General features: G+C 40.2%; 1 protein-coding gene across 3 annotated transcripts in view; it reads left to right on the top strand.

Moving 5' to 3' along the window:
* Positions 1-19,673, top strand: part of COP1 (COP1 E3 ubiquitin ligase) — a 212,431-nt gene that overhangs the window by 61,567 nt on the left and 131,191 nt on the right. For all 3 annotated transcript variants that reach the window (XM_074960995.1, XM_074960997.1, XM_074960998.1), the window contains 2 exons: positions 725-839; positions 14,306-14,441. In XM_074960995.1, coding sequence (XP_074817096.1) covers positions 725-839; positions 14,306-14,441 — 251 coding nt within the window. The remainder of the gene's footprint in view (positions 1-724; positions 840-14,305; positions 14,442-19,673) is intronic.

Here is a 19,673-nt window from a genome sequence, read left to right as displayed (position 1 = left end):
CTGTATTCGCAAAAAGAAAAGGAGTACTTGTGGCACCTTAGAGACTAACACATTTATTTGAGCATAAGCTTTCGTGAGCATGCGATGAAGTGAGCTGTAGCTCACGAAAGCTTATGCTCTAATAAATTTGTTTAGTCTCTAAGGTGCCACAAGTACTCCTTTTCTTTTTGCGGATACAGACTAACACGGATGCTACTCTGAAACCGGTACTTACTACATAATTCTTGTTCTTCTAAGATAGTTTAAAAAACCCTCTTGCGCAGCCATCTCTTCTGCTCATCTGATTGGTGATTCTTGCACATTTTCTTCTGTTTGAAAAGGAGCTGATAGTTAAGAGAAGTTGATATTGTGTTCTCTAGATCCATGAGTAACATGACCTGTGACTCTCCCCCTTCCCTACATGAGCAAGGATTTTGTTGTTTTTGTTTTCTTGTTGGCTTCTGAGTCTCATGCCTGAAGCTGAAGCCCATGAGTTATCCAATTATAATTACTACCTTCAGAAAACAAGAATTACAGGTATGTGACTGACTTTCTTGTCAGTAAAATAACCAGATGTGACGAGAGACAGATAAATGTAGAAAAAAGGCCTTTGGTCTTTTTCCAGTTTCATAACCTCTTAAAAATAAAAGGGCATGTCTCTATACAATTTGGTAAAATGTACCAAAACAGGTAAAGCCAGGCCTCGGCCTCTTTTGTAAATAAGTATTTCTTGTTCTCCACTCAGACTAAAAAACAGCCATGGTATAACAGCACGTTGGCATCAAGGCGGAAGAGGCTTACAGCTCATTTTGAGGACTTGGAGCAGTGCTATTTTTCCACCAGGATGACTCGTGTATCAGGTATGTTTCTTTTGCATTAATGAATTTGGAGTTGAATTTCTGAGGTGCTTCCAGTTGCCTGTCTTAAGTACTTGGATCACAGAAATTGACTCTTTTGAGAGAGCACATCTCACTTCTCCTCTCCAAGTTCTGTATGCACGTACACCTGAGCTGACTGGCAGAACCTCATCTCTTGTCCAGTCTTGGGTTGGCTTTTTAAATCAAAGAAATATGTTCTTGGCATTTCAAAAGAGGCCCAAGGGGGTATTTTACAAAGGCAGTGCATGAAAGACACGTACAACAATCCTCCTAATAAACAATAGGACTTTAGTCTGTACCTAGTACATCCTTTTAAAAATGTACTGACGCATAAAAAGGGTTTGAGATACCATTGTGAGGAGCTTTTTCACTCAAACAGGCATGTGTTGAATACAACTCAAAGGCTATTGAGGGCGGTAGGAAGATAACTTGGCATGTTCTCCTGTACTTAAAACACAAGTGGCACTAGATATGAGCTTTGAAGAATGTTTCAACACCATATTCCTGGAGTATATTCTCTGGATTTAACAAAAAGAAAAGGAGTACTTGTGGCACCTGAGAGGCTAACAAATTTATTTGAGCATAAGCTTTCGTGAGCTACAGCTCATTTCGTCGGGTACATTCAGTGGAAAATACAGTGGGGAGATTTATATACATAGAGAACATGAAACAAGGGGTGTTACAATACACACTGTAACAAGAGAGTGATCACTTAAGGGGAGCTATTACCAGCCGGGGGGGGGCGGGTGGACTTCTTGTAGTGATAATCAAGGTGGGCCATTTCCAGCAGTTGACAAGAACGTCTGAGGAACGGTGTCGGGCGGCGGGAAATAAACATGGGGAAATAGTTTTACTTTGTGTAACGAGCCATCCACTCCCAGTCTCTATTCAAGCCTAAGTTAATTGTATCCAGTTTGCAAATTAATTCCAGTTCAGCAGTCTCTCCTTGGAGTCTGTTTTTGAAGTTTTTTTGTTGAAGAATTGCAACTTTTAGGTCTGTAATCGAGTGACCAGAGAGATTGAAGTGTTCTCCGACTGGTTTTTGAATGTTATAATTCTTGACGTCTGATTTGTGTCCATTTATTCTTTTACGTAGAGACTGTCCAGTTTGACCAATGTACATGGCAGAGGGGCATTGCTGGCACATGAGGGCATATATCACATTGGTAGATGTGCAGGTGAACGAGCCTCTGATAGTGTGGCTGATGCGATTAGGCCCTGTGATGGTGTCCCCTGAATAGATATGTGGACATATCAACATATCATATCAATAGATATGTGGACATATCAGTTGGCAACGAGCTTTGTTGCAAGGATAGGTTCCTGGGTTAGTGGTTCTGTTGTGTGGTTGCTGGTGAGTATTTGCTTCAGGTTGGGGGGCTGTCTGTAAGCAAGGACTGGCCTGTCTCCCAAGATCTGTGAGAGTGATGGGTTGTCCTTCAGGATAGGTTGTAGATCCTTGATGATGCATTGGAGAGGTTTTAGTTGGGGGCTGAAGGTGACGGCTAGTGGCGTTCTGTTATTTTCTTTGTTGGGCCTGTCCTGTAGTAGGTGACTTCTGGGTACTCTTCTGGCTCTGTCAATTTAGCCGTATGGAGTGGAAATCTATCAGCTTCATGAAAAAACTCGTACAGATAGAGACATCCTCTTCCTTTCCAAATGTAAACAGATGGACATCATACCAAAAGGACTGAAGGTAAAAAGTCCATTACAATCTACATACCACACAGACTATGCCGACAGCTTGTGCCACATGCTGTCAAAGAAACTGCGGAACCACCTGATCAACATCCTCTACAGCAAACAGGGAAAGATTAAGAATGAGCTCTCAAAACTGGATACTCCCATAAAAAACCAACCTTCCACACAAACTTCCTCGTGGCTGGACTTTACAAAAACTAGACAAGCCATTTACAACACACACTTTGCTTCCCTACAAAAGAAAATGGAGACTAAACTATCTAAACTACTACATACCACAAGGGGCCACAACAGTGGTTCCCTTAACCCACCCAGCAATATTGTTAATCTATCCAACTATCCAGCTATACTCTTAGCCCAGCAGAAGAATCTGTCGTGTCTCGGGGCCTCTCCTTCTGCCCCTCCACCCCCACGAACGTGATACAGTTCTGTGGTGACCTAGAATCCTATTTTCGACGTCTCCGACTCAAGGAATATTTCCAACACACCTCTGAACAACATACTAACCCACAGAGACCTTCCTACCAAGACTACAAAAAGAAGGATTCTGGGTGGAATCCTCCTGAAGGTCGAAACAACAGACCGGACTTCTACACAGAGTGCTTCCGCTGACGTGCATGGGCTGAAATTGCGGAAAAGCAGCATCACTTGCCCCATAACCTCAGCCGTGCAGAACACAATGCCATCCACAGCCTCAGAAACAGCTCTGACATCATAATCAAAAAGGCTGACACAGGAGGTGCTGTCGTCATCATGAATAGGTCGGAATAGGAACAAGAGGCTGCTAGGCAGCTCTCCAACACCACTTTCTACAAGCCATTACCCTCTGATCCCACTGAGGGTTACCAAAAGAAACTACAGCATTTGCTCAAGAAACTCCCTGAAAAAGCGCAAAAAAAATCCGCACAGACACACCCCTGGAACTCCGACCTGGGGTATTTTGTCTGCTACCTAAGATCCATAAACCTGGAAATCCTGGAAGCCCCATCATCTCAGGCAATGGCACCCTGACAGCAGGATTGTCTGGCTATGTAGACTCCCTCCTCAGGCCCTACGCTACCAGCACTCCCAGCTATCTTCGAGACACCACTGACTTCCTGAGGAAACTACAATCCATCAGTGATCTTCCTGAAAACACCATCCTGGCCACTATGGATGTAGAAGCCCTCTACACCAACATTCCACACGAAGATGGACTACAAGCTGTCAGGAACAGTATCCCCGATAATGTCACGGCAAACCTGGTGGCTGAACTTTGTGACTTTGTCCTCACCCATAACTATTTCACATTTGGGGACAATGTATACCTTCAAATCAGCGGCACTGCTATGGGTACCCGCATGGCCCCACAGTATGCCAACATTTTTATGTCTGACTTAGAACAACGCTTCCTCAGCTCTCGTCCCCTAATGCCCCTACTCTACTTGCGTTACATTGATGACATCTTCATCATCTGGACCCATGGAAAAGAAGCCCTTGAGGAATTCCACCATGATTTCAGCAATTTCCATCCCACCATCAACCTCAGCCTGGACCAGTCCACACAAGAGATCCACTTCCTGGACACTACAGCGCTAATAAGCGATGGTCACATAAACACCACCCTATACCGGAAACCTACAGACCGCTATTCCTACCTACATGCCTCCAGCTTTCATCCAGACTACACCACATGATCCATTGTCTACAGCCAAGCTCTACGATACAACCGCATTTACTCCAACCCCTCAGACAGAGACAAACACCTACAAGATCTCTATCAAGCATTCTTACAACTACAATACCCACCTGCTGAAGTGAAGAAACAAATTGTCAGAGCCAGAAGAGTACCCAGAAGTCACCTACTACAGGACAGGCCCAACAAAGAAAATAACAGAACGCCACTAGCCGTCACCTTCAGCCCCCAACTAAAACCTCTCCAACGCATCATCAAGGATGTACAACCTATCCTGAAGGACGACCCATCACTCTCACAGATCTTGGGAGACAGGCCAGTCCTTGCCTACAGACAGCCCCCCAACCTGAAGCAAATACTCACCAGCAACCACACAACAGAACCACTAACCCAGGAACCTATCCTTGCAACAAAGCTCGTTGCCAACTGTGTCCACATATCTATTCAGGGGACACCATCATAGGGCCTAATCGCATCAGCCACACTATCAGAGGCTCGTTCACCTGCACATCTACCAATGTGATATATGCCCTCATGTGCCAACAATGCCCCTCTGCCATGTACATGGGTCAGACTGGACAGTCTCTACGTAAAAGAATAAATGGACACAAATCAGACGTCAAGAATTATAATATTCAAAAACCAGTCGGAGAACACTTCAATCTCTCTGGTCACTCGATTACAGACCTAAAAGTTGCAATTCTTCAACAAAAAAAAACCTTCAAAAACGGACTCCAAGGAGAGACTGCTGAATTGGAATTAATTTGCAAACTGGATACAATTAACTTAGTTTTACTTTGTGTAACGAGCCATCCACTCCCAGTCTCTATTCAAGCCTATTTCCCCATGTTTATTTCCCGCCGCCCGACACCGTTCCTCAGATGTTCTTGTCAACTGCTGGAAATGGCCCACCTTGATTATCACTACAAGAAGTCCACCCCCCCCCCCCCCCCGGCTGGTAATAGCTCCCCTTAAGTGATCACTCTCTTGTTACAGTGTGTATTGTAACACCCCTTGTTTCATGTTCTCTATGTATATAAATCTCCCCACTGTATTTTCCACTGAATGTACCTGACGAAATGAGCTGTAGCTCACGAAAGCTTATGCTCAAATAAATGTTAGCCTCTCAGGTGCCACAAGTACTCCTTTTCTTTTTGCAAATACAGACTAACACGGCTGCTACTCTGAAATCTGGATTTAACAACACTTTCTGAATGGAAAGAGGCCATTGATTTTACTCTCTGTAAAAAGTCTGTTTTATTACATAGGATACTTTATGGGCAGCCCAGATCATGGGGCAAAAGGCTGTGAAGTGTTGATGTTCACATTTGCAGCAGTATTGTGTGTGCATGTGTGTTGAGAGTCTGAAACTTGTTCATAGTGTGGACAACATTTTAAATACAAATTGTCCTGTGGCAATGGAAACCCTTTTATTCACATTTGCTTGGGCAACATCTCCTGTCATTCGCAACTGCAGTCTTTTTGGTAAGAAGAACAGTTGCTGCCATAGCAAAGTAATTATTACCTAAGTCTCTAGTGCATTGAAATTAAAATTTAGCAGCTGGAAAAAGAGGAGGAGCTTTTGTAGCCTTTGAGCAGCCGGCTTTCCACAGACCTTCAGCAAATGTTCTGCAGGCTGTAGTAATCCACACAAATTGCAAGAAACTCTGGCATGTGGATTACTCTTGAGAGAATTCTGCACAATGCAGAATTAACACTGCAGAGCTGCTGGCTGCCACTAGGAGCCACTGGATCCCACAGAGCCCAGTTCCCCAGCTCAGAAATAGAAGCTGCTGCGAGGAGGAGGAGATGGAGGGTCCTGGCAGCTGCAGTTCCTGGCATGCCCTGAAAGAAGGAGGTGGCATGCAGGAAATGCCATTCAATCTTGGACCCAGCATCAGACTGTTTCTCCCTCTGGATCCCTGGGCTCTAAAGGGGTAGGGGGTGTGAGTGTCTGGTATTAGAGGGGGAGGGTCGCCCAGCGGCTGGACTCTGGGGGGGTATGGGAGTGAGTGTCTGGGCCGGGGAGGGGGAGTGGGAGTGGCTGGCCTCTGGGGGGGTGGTCAGAGAAACAGGAACTCTGTTGTCATAGAGGTTTCTTTAATTCTCTACTTCTGGGGGAATTTTTTGTCGTTTGTGTTGTTACAGATATGGTTGCTGACAGGTATTTTGAAATAAATTTACCAAAAGAATTGAAACTGGTGTGATGTGATAGTGTTATTTTAACAAATAAAATATGCAGAATTTTGCAGAATATTTTTTTGGGGGTGCAGAGTTCCCCCAGGAGTAATAGATACCTCCCAGAGACAATGTATAAATGTATGATAAAATACAATATTTCTTCACCTGTTGTGCAATGAAAATAGTACCATCAGTCCTCACATGAGAAATATTCTCTTCAGAAATTGAAACTGCAAATGTTTTATTTGATTAACAGAACTGCTACAGGTGTTCTAAAATATAACATTAGCCACACTTTGTGTGGAGGATTACAAGATAAAAGGGGCACAGTTCCCCCCCAACAGGGAAAAATCTGTGGCATTTTTTTAGCCTTTTCCCCTCTTTTAGATTTCACTCATGCGCTTCAGTGCATTTTGAGTACAAGATCTGTGTGTATCATGAATTGTTTGTTTGATTTTGGTTTTGGAAGTTGGCTCTTTGAATATATGGAATTTTAGAGGTATTTGGGGTAAGACATATCCCTTTTAACTTTCATAGCAGGAGATCACAAATAAGCTTACTTTATACATTAGTTTGGAGTATGTTTAAATTATTTTCTGCTTCAGTAGAAGATACATTATGCTAGCTTCAGGGTGGATTTGATTTAAATCAAATTAGTGATTTAAATCACTAGTCAGGAAGACTCAATTTAATCATGGATTTCTACATAAAAGTGCATTCTTGTTGGTGGTTATAACCTTAATACATATTCTTCACAACTCTGAGGGAGATGTAGGTTTCATTTTTTAGAAGGTATACACTATACATTTTCAAAATAAATCACTTTAAAAACTTTTCAGATTAGTTTTACAGCTATATCAGAAAATGAATGATAGTTTGGTTATTTCATACACAAAAGGTAATTGAAGCAGGTATTTATGAAGTCTTTGGGAGGTGAACTATCTCCAATTTAACAGGTTAATCGTTAGTATTTGGAGGATTTTCTTTCCATGCTGTATTAGGAGAAGAACATCACCAGACACGTTTAAATTGTTTTATTTAACTAAAACAACGTTATGTATTCCGGATTTTTTTCTTCAACAGCAAACATAATGGTTTAACAAAACAAGCATATGAATTTTTGAATTTAGTTAAGCGTTCAAGTTCTTTAAATTCAGGGTTTTTTTTGTTAAAATTGTTTAACTAAAATAGAGAAATGAATTTTTAAAAAACAAAACAAAAATTAAATAGACTATGTCAGCCAGGTCAACATGAGAAACTTAAAATATTGGCTTCTGCAGCTAACGCAGTCGTCTTCACCTTCATTTTCCTGTTTTGTTCATAATCTGGAAAAGAAAAACAAGCTTTCCTGCTTTCTCAGTCCCAAATGATTTCTCAATTTAGAATGAATTAGTCCAAAGGAAGAAAATATTCTTTCTACACTGGCAGAAGAAGCTACTGTTGTTAAGTGAGATTATCACTTCAACAGTCTCTGAATCCAAGTGCTTAAGTGACTTCCACCAGGTCACTGGTGTGACTTTCTTTAAAACATCAGCAAACATATATTTCTTGAATGGTTCACCCTTAGCTCTGAAGTTTATTATAGTTGGCATTTATGGAGGGATGATTGCTGGATGTCCATGTCATAGCCAATTCCTCTTCTTCAGCAGTTAAGGTTTGACCCTGGTAGTGAGTATTGAGAATATTTGCAAGAAAATGATCTGGAGATAGTGCTTCTCCCATTCGTTTTTCTAATGCTTGTAATTTATCTCTGTCATGGCATATTTCTCTTTTTAAGATCTCACTCAGTACTGTCGAAATTTCAACAGCGTCAACAATAAAACAGCTATTTCCCTGCATTTTGTTCAAGGCTGCAGAAATAGGTTTCAGGGTACTCGGCATGTGTTCAACATTTCTCTTAAGCCCAGTGTTGGGAACTTTGACTGTGACAGTGCCATCTATTTTTTTTCACAATTTTGTTCTCAAATCGTCATCAGGTTAGGCCTGTTCTTGATATAGTGCTCAAAACAGTCAACTACTGAGTTCCATCGCACGTCTTGTGGGAGAGTTAGCTTGGTTTCTCCCACTTTTTTTCAGAGCAGCTGCTGCAAAATGGAAGTATTTTGCAATTTCAACATTAGCCTTTATTTCTGGAACACTGAAGTCTTTGGCTAGGAGGTACATCAAATGAGCACTGCAACTGTATGTTGTTAGCTTGGGACTCTTCTAAATAATTTCTTCTAACCTTGGATACATTTGCAGCACTGTCTGTGACCAAGCTGCGTACTAGACATTTGAATTTTTTTTCACAGTTTGTTAGCTTTTACTGCTACTTCTTGTAAGTATTCTGCTGTATGCATTTCCTGATGTAACAATTGTTTCTGTAAGGAAGACATTCCCTTCTTCTGTTGTCACACAAGCACATATAACGATCATTGTGGACATTGCTCCCACCCATCAAGATTCAGGTTAACAATTTTACCCTCTAGACCTTTTGCACACTGCTCAATTTCTCTTTCATACACTTTATCCAGCAATTTGCCTGCGACATCTGCTCTGTTGGGTGGACTGTATCCTGGTCTTAATGACTGAACCATGCTAATGAAGTGTGGGTTCTCAATCATACGGAAAAGAGAGTTTGTTGCATAAACAAACGGGGCAATTTTTCATCAGTCATCTCTTTTCATAATCTGCTGGTTCTTATCACATACCTATGGTTGTTTCTGGATGATGGAGGTTTTTTTTTTGTTTTTTGCTACAGGTGATGTACTGTGGCTATGTGACATACATGATGTGACTGAAACACTATCATTGGCAGATAACTCTGAAACTATAGAAAATGATGGTGATCTTGAAGGTGGATAGTCTTCAGACTGCTTTATGTTGAGGATAGATTCTCCTAAACAAAATAAGTTAATGCAGTTGTTCAATTATTATTGCCATACTGCTAATTTAATATTATTCGTTGCATTCACTGACACTCAATACCACTTTAAAGGTTAAAAAAAAAAAAAAAAAAAAGAGTACTTGTGGCACCTTAGAGACTAACAAATGTATTTGAGCATAAGCTTTCGTGAGCTACAGCAAAGTGAGCTGTAGCTCACGAAAGCTTATGCTCAAATAAATTTGTTAGTCTCTAAGGTGCCACAAATACTCCTTTTCTTTTTGCGGATACAGACTAACACGGCTGCTACTCTGAAACAGGTCACTTTAAAGGTGAAATTGTAAAAGGAAGATCTGCCTATTTCAGCTAATTATTTTTTATCACAACTGCATCTGAAATGATTTTACCATAGAGTAACAGCTGTACTTTTTGCTCAAACATGAGAATTCAAGAATAGTCCAGAAGGAAGACAGACAGACACTGTCCTTAAGAAAGAAGTATGGAATAAAAAAGTTCACCAACCTGAAGATCCTGCATGTTCAGACATGTTCCTTTCATCATCTTGAACGCAGCTTCCTCCTGAGGAGGAACACTTCTCATGATGTTTCATTTGGGCAACCAGCCTTGCATTTCTTTGTTGCGCTCTTTGCATTTTGCACGCATGCCTGTCTTACCCACAGATAGAGGAACTTCATTAAAATATTCCCAAACTGGGTCTTTTTTATGACCTGCTGCCATTATACGTTTTCCCTTCTAGTGAGAGAAAGGTATGGTAGATCTCAAATCAATGAAGGCTACACTCAGAAAGACCTTGAGACTTCTGGAATATGCTGCTCAAACAGTTTCACTTTTGTTTCTACTGCCTGTCCCTCCCTTCTCACATTTATCTCCAGATTTCTCCTTGTCCAGATCTGTTCCGCCCCCAACAATCTTCTATTCACTGAACTATTTTAAACTTTGCACTTTTAGAGAGAGGGAAGGGATTGACTCTGTGTACACAAAATTGTAGAGTGACAATAAGGTTGAGGTCTGTTTGTTACGTCTGTATTTATTTTATTGAAAAACATTTTTACTATTAACAAGCATGTTATCCCTGAAGACACAAATCCATGGTTTGAGAACTGCAAAACTAAGCATCTCTGATGGTATCTTCTAGACCAGTGGTTCTTAACCAGAGATGCACACACCCCATGGGGGTGCAAGATGCCCTTTCTGGGGAGTGCGAGACATGCCAGATTTATTTTTTTAGAAGATAAATCATCAAAAACACAATTTAAGCACAACTTGCCGTAAGTACAGCTACTTTGTTTAATCCAACCTATGTATTTATTAACTGTATACATTTAATGATTACTTTAATATACAAACATATCTACGTTTAAAGAACTGACCTACTTCAACGATTTTTGATAAGTGCAAGAACATATTTTGAGAACCAAAGGGGTGCAGGCTGCTGTAAAGGTTAAGAACCACTGTTCTAGACTGAGCACTGAGTCCCAATGGGTAGATGGAAAGATTAACCAAAATCTATACAGAAGCCCCTGGAACCCTATAAGATTGGGTCCCTAATTCATGAACTATTAGAACTCGTTTACAAAACTTTTCTTAAACATTACATGAATATATTCTCATACTGTAGAATTAGAATTTATAATCCCTATTCCATAAGATACATTCTAGCTCAAAGATATCTGAATTAAAACTATCTTTAGATAGATTTTTTTTTCCCCCTTAAAAAGCATTTTATCAAAAAAAAAAATCCAATTTTAGATAAAATCTTTTTTATTTTTTAAATAAATCATTGATTTTTATCCACCCTATCTAGCTTCTATTGCTGCTCCAGTTTAAGAAAAAACAGAACTAGTGCCCTGCAGGAGTCTGCCTGGGAATTTCAGCTATCTGATAAGTCTGATGTGAATTTCGGCTGGTGACAAAGGGAAGCGTGAGGTGCATGACTCCCTATGGAAATTAAAATAGTTGGCGACATGGAGTGCTTGGGTCAGAGCCATGACTGGTATCTGAGCCAGCTGTGGAACTGGCATGAGGAGATAATGTTCTTTGTGGGGAGACTTGGAATAGTAGAAGTGTCTATGTGGCAGTGCTTTTTCCCATATGATAAGGAACAGCAGAGTAAGAGAACTTGCTGGTTCTCTGATCCCAGGGGTTCCTTTTTATAAAAAAAAAAAAAAAAAAGTTTAAATTCTGCTGCTGATTAGTATAAAGAGGTGGTGTAAAAACTGTAATTTAAGAGGAATAGAGAAGATTTGGGCAAGAGCTTTGACTGTCCTGTAGGCAGAAGTCGGGGGAAAAATAACTAACTATGAAGTGCCTTTCAGTTTGACAGGGGAAACATCGTGAAAAGTAGCATCCCAATTTGCAGGCATGGGTGTAGAATACATTAGAGAAGAAGGAGGTACATGATCTCTAGATTAGAGGGAAATGGAAGAATAGCTCCTTCTTTGCTTTCACCATTGACTGACACTTACATCAAGACATCTTTTTGAAGACACCCACTGGTGTTCACCTGCTTTCTTCTTCCCAAACCTCCTCCCCTCCAGTAGATTTCCCCCACAAAAAAAGTCTGGTGCTGGCCCTTGTTTTATTTAAAGTGGGACTTCAATCATAGTGAAAAGAGCAACTGTGAAGGACATGAGAGACACATAGCCAATCCCTTCAAACCTCTGACTATGAGAGCCCTGGAAATCTACGGCTATCCACAGACCATTTTTGCAGATCACGGATCAGATGCAGATATGAATTTTGTATCTAGAGCCCTATGGCTATCCATGGATATCAGTGGATCACTTTTACCAATTGGATACAGATACAAATTTTGTATCCACTCTGGGCTCTACTAACCTGTTCCTTCTCCCCTTTTTAATACAGACATTAAAATGTCATTCTTATTTACTGACTATATTTTAAAATGCAGCGGGGATGTAGATCTCTGATTGAAATGGTCTGTCTTGATATTTGAGGGACAGGAATTTGGGAGAGTGCAGAAAGTGTTTTTTTTTTTTTTTTCCCCTCCTTCCGGTACTTTTCCATGGGGAATCAGTATTATGCTATCCTTGCTCTCTTCACTCCCACAAAACATTCAGAAAGTTCTGCTAAGGTGAGCTACCCTTTCCCTTTACACCACTGAGCTGTAACTTTTTAATGGTTCATGAAATTTTTATTCTCATCTCTAAGTGTAGTGTTGGTATGTACTACTAATACCTGCTGCATGCCACCCCAAATGTTACTATATTTGAGTGGTGGGTGAAGTGTATGGTATGTACCAGCATACTGGATAGTTTGTAAACAGCTTTGGGCTGACACATGTTATAGGTATAAGGGTGGTGATGGTTGTTAGACTCAGTAGTTGAAATTGTTGGTACATCACTTTGATGCACAATGCAAAAGTGAGCTTCCTCCTCTTGGGCCTGTTTGAGAAGGCAAAGTATAATTCTTACCAAGTCTGAGTATTACAAACCTGAAGGCTATAATCCCAGCCTGATGGTTTCTGGTACTTGATCATTTTATGAAGGCTAGCTCATCTGTGTGGCACCGCAATAAGTGTTTTCTTCTATGGGAAATCTTAACAACAAAATGATTAAACACCTCTATTCATAGTGATTAAAGTTGTGACTCAGGAGAAATTTGGATGTTAGTCTTTTTTATTGCTTACTGTATTTTATTAACTTCTTTAGCTGCCACTTTCAATTTTTCAACAAATATTTCTCATGTAACTGTATTTCAAGTTGATTTGATTTTTCGCTTGACTACAGAAGGACATCATTTTGCATTGAGTTTGTAAGATAGGCATCTCTATTTTGTGGGTTTCCCCACCCCCCCCATTAGCCCTCTTGCTTTTGGAGTGAGAGTGAAATTTTTCCATAATCATTTCTTTGTAATAGACTATCTCTTTAGAGCATATTGCATTGGGAGATGGAGAAAGGTAAATGTGTTTACCTCTATAGCATATTGTAACCGTACATATTCTTGATGGTATATAGGTTTGCTTACACTTGCATCAGTTTTTGTTTTAAATAATGGTAGTCCTCATCGCCAAGCACGTCTGCCTTTATGTTAAGTTGGTGGACTTTTACACAAGGGAAGGCATATTCATGGTTCTTGATAGAAGAAATATAATACAGTAAAAGCTGTGTTATCCAGCCATGTGCCAACTGGAAGGCTCTATAGACCGGCATTTCTAATCTTCTTAGGAAGTCCGGTTTATAGTCCGATTGGCGTGGGGCTGGCAGGCTCCCTACCTGGCTCCATGTGGTTGCCCAGAAGTCGCAACATGTCCCTGTTGCTCTTAGGCGGAAGAACGGCCATGAGGAGCTCTGAGTGCAGGAGTGGGTGCGGAGCTCAGGCTCTGGGAGGGAGTTTGGGTGTGGGAGGGGGCTCAGGGCAGGGGGATGGGGCGTGGGAGGGGTTTAGGCATCCCGGATATGGGGGGTGCGCACTTCACGCAGCTCCCCACAAGTGGCGACCTCTCCCTGCTGCTCCTAGGCAGAAGCGTGGCAGGTGGCTCTATGTGCTGCCTCCGCCCGAAGTGCTGCTTTGCAGCTCCCATTGGCTGGGAACCACGCTTCTGCCTAGGAGCAGCAGGGACAGGTTGCTGCTTGCGGGGAGCCACCTGAGGTGAGTGCCCCCTGGATCTGGCACCCCAAAACCCCTCTGCACTCCCTGCCCCGAGACCCTCCCTCATCCAAACTCTCTCCCTTAGTTAACCGGAATTTTTCACTTACCGGCACCCCCCCCATTTCCCCAATATGCCGGATAAAAAAGCTTTTATTGTAGTCTCTCGTAACGTGGTATTATAAAGACTTATTTTCCACTAAAGTGAATTAGTATTCAGAGGTGTATGCTGAAGTGAAAAGTCAGTTAATATGTTTGACAAGTTTTCATCCCCAGATGCTTTGCCTAGGAAATGTCATGTGACTACTTAGGCCTTCGGATTTTTTGTTTACTGTTAAACTTTAATTACCTCCCTCTCATTCTTTCTGTTCCATCAACAATTCTGCTACCTTTGCCTAGATGACAGCAGAACCACAAGCCAGCTGGATGAATTTCAGGAGTGCCTATCCAAGTTCACTCGCTACAATTCTGTCCGACCTTTGGCAACGCTGTCTTACGCTAGCGATCTCTATAATGGCTCCAGCATAGTATCCAGGTAAGAAATATGGTGCACGTGAAATACACGATGCAACGAGGAGATTGCCAAATAAGACTGAGAGCACTGAGCTCTTTTCAGTTGCAATGCCATAATCTTGTACTTGTGTATGATTGTGGTTTCTCCCCCCACGCCCCAAATGTTGGCTAAACTCACTGGTTGGTTGTCATTGACCTATAAATATTGGACTGCTGCCTTTTTGTAAATTTTACTTTAACTATCATCTGTCAAGACACTGGGTTTAAAATCCTTATGGGACCAGTGGAAATCTTAAATCCCTATGTTGAAAATGAAAGAAGCAGAGGGCTGTAGGAGAGGGCCTGTTTAACCTCTTTCCATTAATGCATTTTTGTAAAACTTTAAAAAGCTGTTTCTAAAGTGACTGCTAATCTCTTTTGTATATTGAAGCCACTATCTAGTCAGTCAGGAATTTTGATAAAGAATCTGAGTGTTGCTCTTGTGTTAGCAGTCACTGGAGGGTGTAGCAATATTAGTCACAGTAAAGGGTTAATGGTGTGTTGCAGCTTTACTAAGCCTAAACTTTGCCTTGCATGGGGGAGGTTCTGCTTAAAATCAACATTCAAAATGATACCATACTATTGAAAGAGTAATTATGGGACTGTGAGCAGAGGATAGCTAAAAATGTTTTCAATTGTTGAAAAGTTAATTGGGAAATCGGTCTATCCTCATACTTATATGGATTCCATTGCCAGAGTCTTGGTGCCTCACAGTCTTTAATGTATTTACAGTAGAACCTCAGAGTTACGAACACCTTGGGAATGGAGGTTGTTCGTAATTCTGAAAAGTTCGTGGCTCTGAACAAAATGTTCTTTCAAAAGTTAACTACTGAACATTGAGCTAATATAGTTTGAAACTTCATTATGCAGAAGAAAAATGCTGCTTTTATCCACCTTGATTTAAATGAAACAAGCACAGAAACAGTTTCCTTACCTTGTCAAATCTTTTTTTAAACTTTCCCATTATTTTTGAGTAGTTTAACACAGCACTGTACTATACAATATTTGCTTTTTTCGTCTCTGCTGCCTGATTGCGTATTTCTGTTTCCAAATGAGGTGTGTGGTTTACCGATCAGCTCGTAACTCTGGTATTCATAATTCTGAGGCTCTACTGTATACTTACAGCACCCTTGTGAGACAGGGAAGTGCTAATTTTACAGATGGAGAACTGAGTAACTTATTTAGTTGCCTTACCGGACATCATCCAGGAAGTCTCTAGTTATGCTGTGGAATGGATCTCCTAAGTCCCAGGCTAGTGCCCTAACCATTGGACTGTGCAAAGATAATCATGGAAATGTAGGGCTGGAAAGGACTTGGAGAGGTCACTTAGTTCAGCCCCCTGCACTGGGGCTACAGCAAATATATTTAGACTATCCCTGACCAACAGTATGTCTAATCTTTTCTTAAAAACCTCTAATGGCATGGGTTCTGCAGCCTACCTTGATAACCTGTTTCAGTAGTTAGCTATTCTTTGTTAGTTTTTTGTGTTTTTTCTAGGACTGTCAAGTGATTTAAAAAAATTAATCGCGATTAATTGCATGATTAATCGCACTGTTAATAATAGAATACCATTTATTTAAATATTTTTGGATGTTTTCTACATTTTCAAAATATTGATTTCAATTACAACACAATACAAAGTGTACAGTGCTCACTTTATATTTATTTTTGATTACAAATATTTGCACTGTAAAAAACAAAATAAATAGTATATACCCTTAAAAATTATATACCCTTTTATATATATATATATATATATATATATATATATATATATATATATATATATATATATATATATATATATATATATATAATAAAAAAAAGGGGAAAGCTGGCAAGGATAACTTGAATGCAGAATTGTTCAAGGTAAATCCTAAATTAGCAGCATCTATCCTGGCCCCTCCATTTAAATCAGTCTGGGAAAGGGAAAAAGTGCCAGATGAGTGGACCAATGGGGTTATAGTGAAGTTACCAAAGAAAGGAACTCTCAGAGATTGTAATAACTGACATGGTATCATAATTTTATTTGTCCCAAGCAAAGTACTGTGTAAGATCATAGTCCAATGTATATCAGAGGCAGTTGATAGTGTTCTCAGAAAAGAGCAAGCTGGTTTTCGGAAAGGGTGTGGATGCACAGACCAGATCTTCACTCTATGAAACATTATAGAACAGTGCTTAGAATGGCAATGGCAACTCTACATAAATTTCATAGACTTTGAGAAGGCTTTTGATAGCATTCACAGGACCAGCCTATGGCACATTCTGCGGGCATATAGAATTCCTTTCTGTATAATTGTCATCAGAAGCTTCTATTTCAACTTTACATGCAGTATTGATCACAGTGAGCTCAGTTTTGAAGTCAAAACAGGATTACATCTGGGATGTCATGTCTGCAATCCTCTTCAACATTGCCATCAACTGGGTAATGTGGCGTACAACAGAAGACATGTCAAGGGGCATTAAATGGACACTCTTCTCATCCGTTGAAGACTTGGATTTCGCAGATGATGTCGCTCTCCTAGCACATACCCAACACCATATACAAGAAAAAACAACTTGACTCAATGAATTCAGCCAGCAAATTAGACTGAAAATCAGCTGATATGACCTTTAATATTGCCTCACCATCACTAGTATGGATAGAGGATTATGTTCTCACCAATGTAGAAACATTCACATACTTGGGCAGCCCCATCAGCCAGGACAAAATCAATCCAGAACAAAATCAGTAAAGCCAGGAACACCTTCAGGAGTTTAAATACAGTCTGGAAAGCATCGAAATACAATACCAAAACCAAACTAAAGATTTATCAGAGCTGTGTACTTTCTCATTCCCCAGCATTCTGCACTATCAAGTAGTGTTTAAAGTATGACATGTCCAAACTGTCTTCATTCCATACAACCTGCCTCAGAAAAATCCTCCGTATCTTTTGGCCCAGACCAATCTCAAACCAAGATCTATTGACACAATGCAGCCAAGAGGATCTGAGCACCATCGTTGCCAGGATGCGTTAGAGATGGATCGGTCATGTGCTTTAGATGGAAATTGATTCCATCACCAGAGTAGCAATAAGATGGACACCTGAAGGAAAGCGAAAACGTGGCCACCTGAAAACAACATGGCAAAGAGCTGTGGAAGGCGAGCTGAAAAACCTGGGGCACAGCTGGGGAACCATTGAAAGACTTGTCAGAAACAGACAGGAGTGGAGGAGCTTCATTACTGCCCAAAACGCCAGAGGCGTAATAAGAACATGATGATGATGATGATGAATACAAGTACTGTAGTGCAGTCTCTTTATCATGAAAGTTGAACTAACAAATGTAGAATTTTATGTACAAAAAAATAACTGCATTCCAAAATAAAACAATGTAAAACTTTAGAGTCTACAAGTCCACTCGGTCCTACTTCAGCCAGTTGCTCAGACAAACAAGTTTTGGTTACATTTGCAGGAGATAATGCTGCTTGCTTCTTGTTTACACCATCCACTGAAAGTGAGAACAGGCTTTCACATGGCACTGTTGTAACTGGCATCGCAAGATATTTACATGCTAGATGCGCTAAAGATTCATATGTCCTTTCATGCTTCAACCACCAATTCAAAAATACTAGTTCTTTTGTTTTGTCATTTCTACAGTGCAAATATTTGTAATAAAAACTAATATAAAGTGAGTACTGTACACTCTGTATTCTGTGTTGTAATAGAAATCAATATATTTGAAAATGTAGAAAAACATCCAAAATATTTAATAAATTTCAATTGGTATTCTATTTAACAATGTGATTAATCGCGATTAACTTTTTTTAATCAGTTAATTTTTTTGAGGTAATTGCGTGAGTTAACTGCAATTAATCGACAGCCCTATTTTTTCCATATCCACCCTAAATCTCCCTTGCTGCAGATCAAGCCCATTACTACTTGTCCTACCGTCAGTGGACATGGAGAACAATTGATCAAAATCTTCATAACGGCTTTGAACATATTTGAAGATTTATCGGGTCCCCCTTCAGTCTTTTCTCAAGACTAAACATGCCCAGTTTTTTAATCTTTCCTCATAGGTTTTCCAAACCTTTTATCACTTTTGTTGCTTCCCTCTGGAGACTCTCCAGTTTGTCCTCATCTTAAAGTGCAATGCCCCAAACTGGACATAATACTCCAGCTGTGAGGCCCTCATCAGTGCTATGTAGAACAGAACAGTTACCTCCCATGTTTTACATATGGCACTTCTACCCAAGAGTATTCTCCTTTTTTGGAGCTGCATCATATTGTAGTCTCTTGTTCAATTTGCAATCCTCTATAACCCCCAGATCCTTTTCAGTGATACTACCACTTAGTTATTCCTCATTTTGTGTTTGAGCATTTGATTTTTTTCCTTCCTAAGTATAGTACTTTGCATTTGTCTTTATTGAATTTCATCTTGTTGACTTCAGACAAATTCTCCAATTTATCAAGACATTTAGAATTCGAATCTTGTCCTCCTCTAAAGTTCTTGCACCCCCTTCTACTTTGTCCTCCACAAATTTGATAAGCACGCTCTTCACTCCTTTATTCAAGTAATGAATGAAAGTATTGAATTAATACTGAACCAAGGACAGACCCCTGCGAGATCCCACTAGGTATGTCCCCCAGTTTGATAGAGGACATTTGAAAACTACACGGCAAACCTCTAATAAGTACATTAGATCAATCTGAATATTTGTTGAAAGCCCCCAGAAACTTTAGATTTTGTGCAAACAAATCATGGTACATTTTTACTATTTTACTATGCATTATATAACTAGAATGTATAATGGCTAAATTAGCCATGGAGGTCAAAATACAATCACCACCAGTGTGACATACATATAACCTGTACTGATTAAGTTCATGGTGGCTGAAGTGAGATGCAGGTGGAAATCATCCTGTGGTATAGACAAGCTTCTTTAGCCACTGAGTTTATATTGGATTGGATCTTGCTCTTGTGCTCTTCCTGGGCATTTTGCAAGAATGGTATTTGGTTAGAAAATATTGGAATGGCAATAAATATGTTTTCTTTGAAGGAATGCTTTTCACAGTGTTAAAGCTAAGATTTTTTTGGGTCCCATTTCTACCTATTTCAGACTAGTGCTTAGCTGTTGCTGTTAGATCTTGCTGATTTTAGCCAAGAAAATAATTTGATCTGACAATTTCATATTTTTCTACTAGTAGCTCTGAGTTAGCAAAGCAAGTCAGCA

This window comes from Natator depressus, chromosome 8 (assembly GCF_965152275.1).
Source record: "Natator depressus isolate rNatDep1 chromosome 8, rNatDep2.hap1, whole genome shotgun sequence".
NCBI lineage: Eukaryota > Metazoa > Chordata > Testudines > Cheloniidae > Natator > Natator depressus.
Note: the sequence above shows the minus strand (reverse complement) of the source record. Positions and strands in the feature narration are given on the sequence as shown.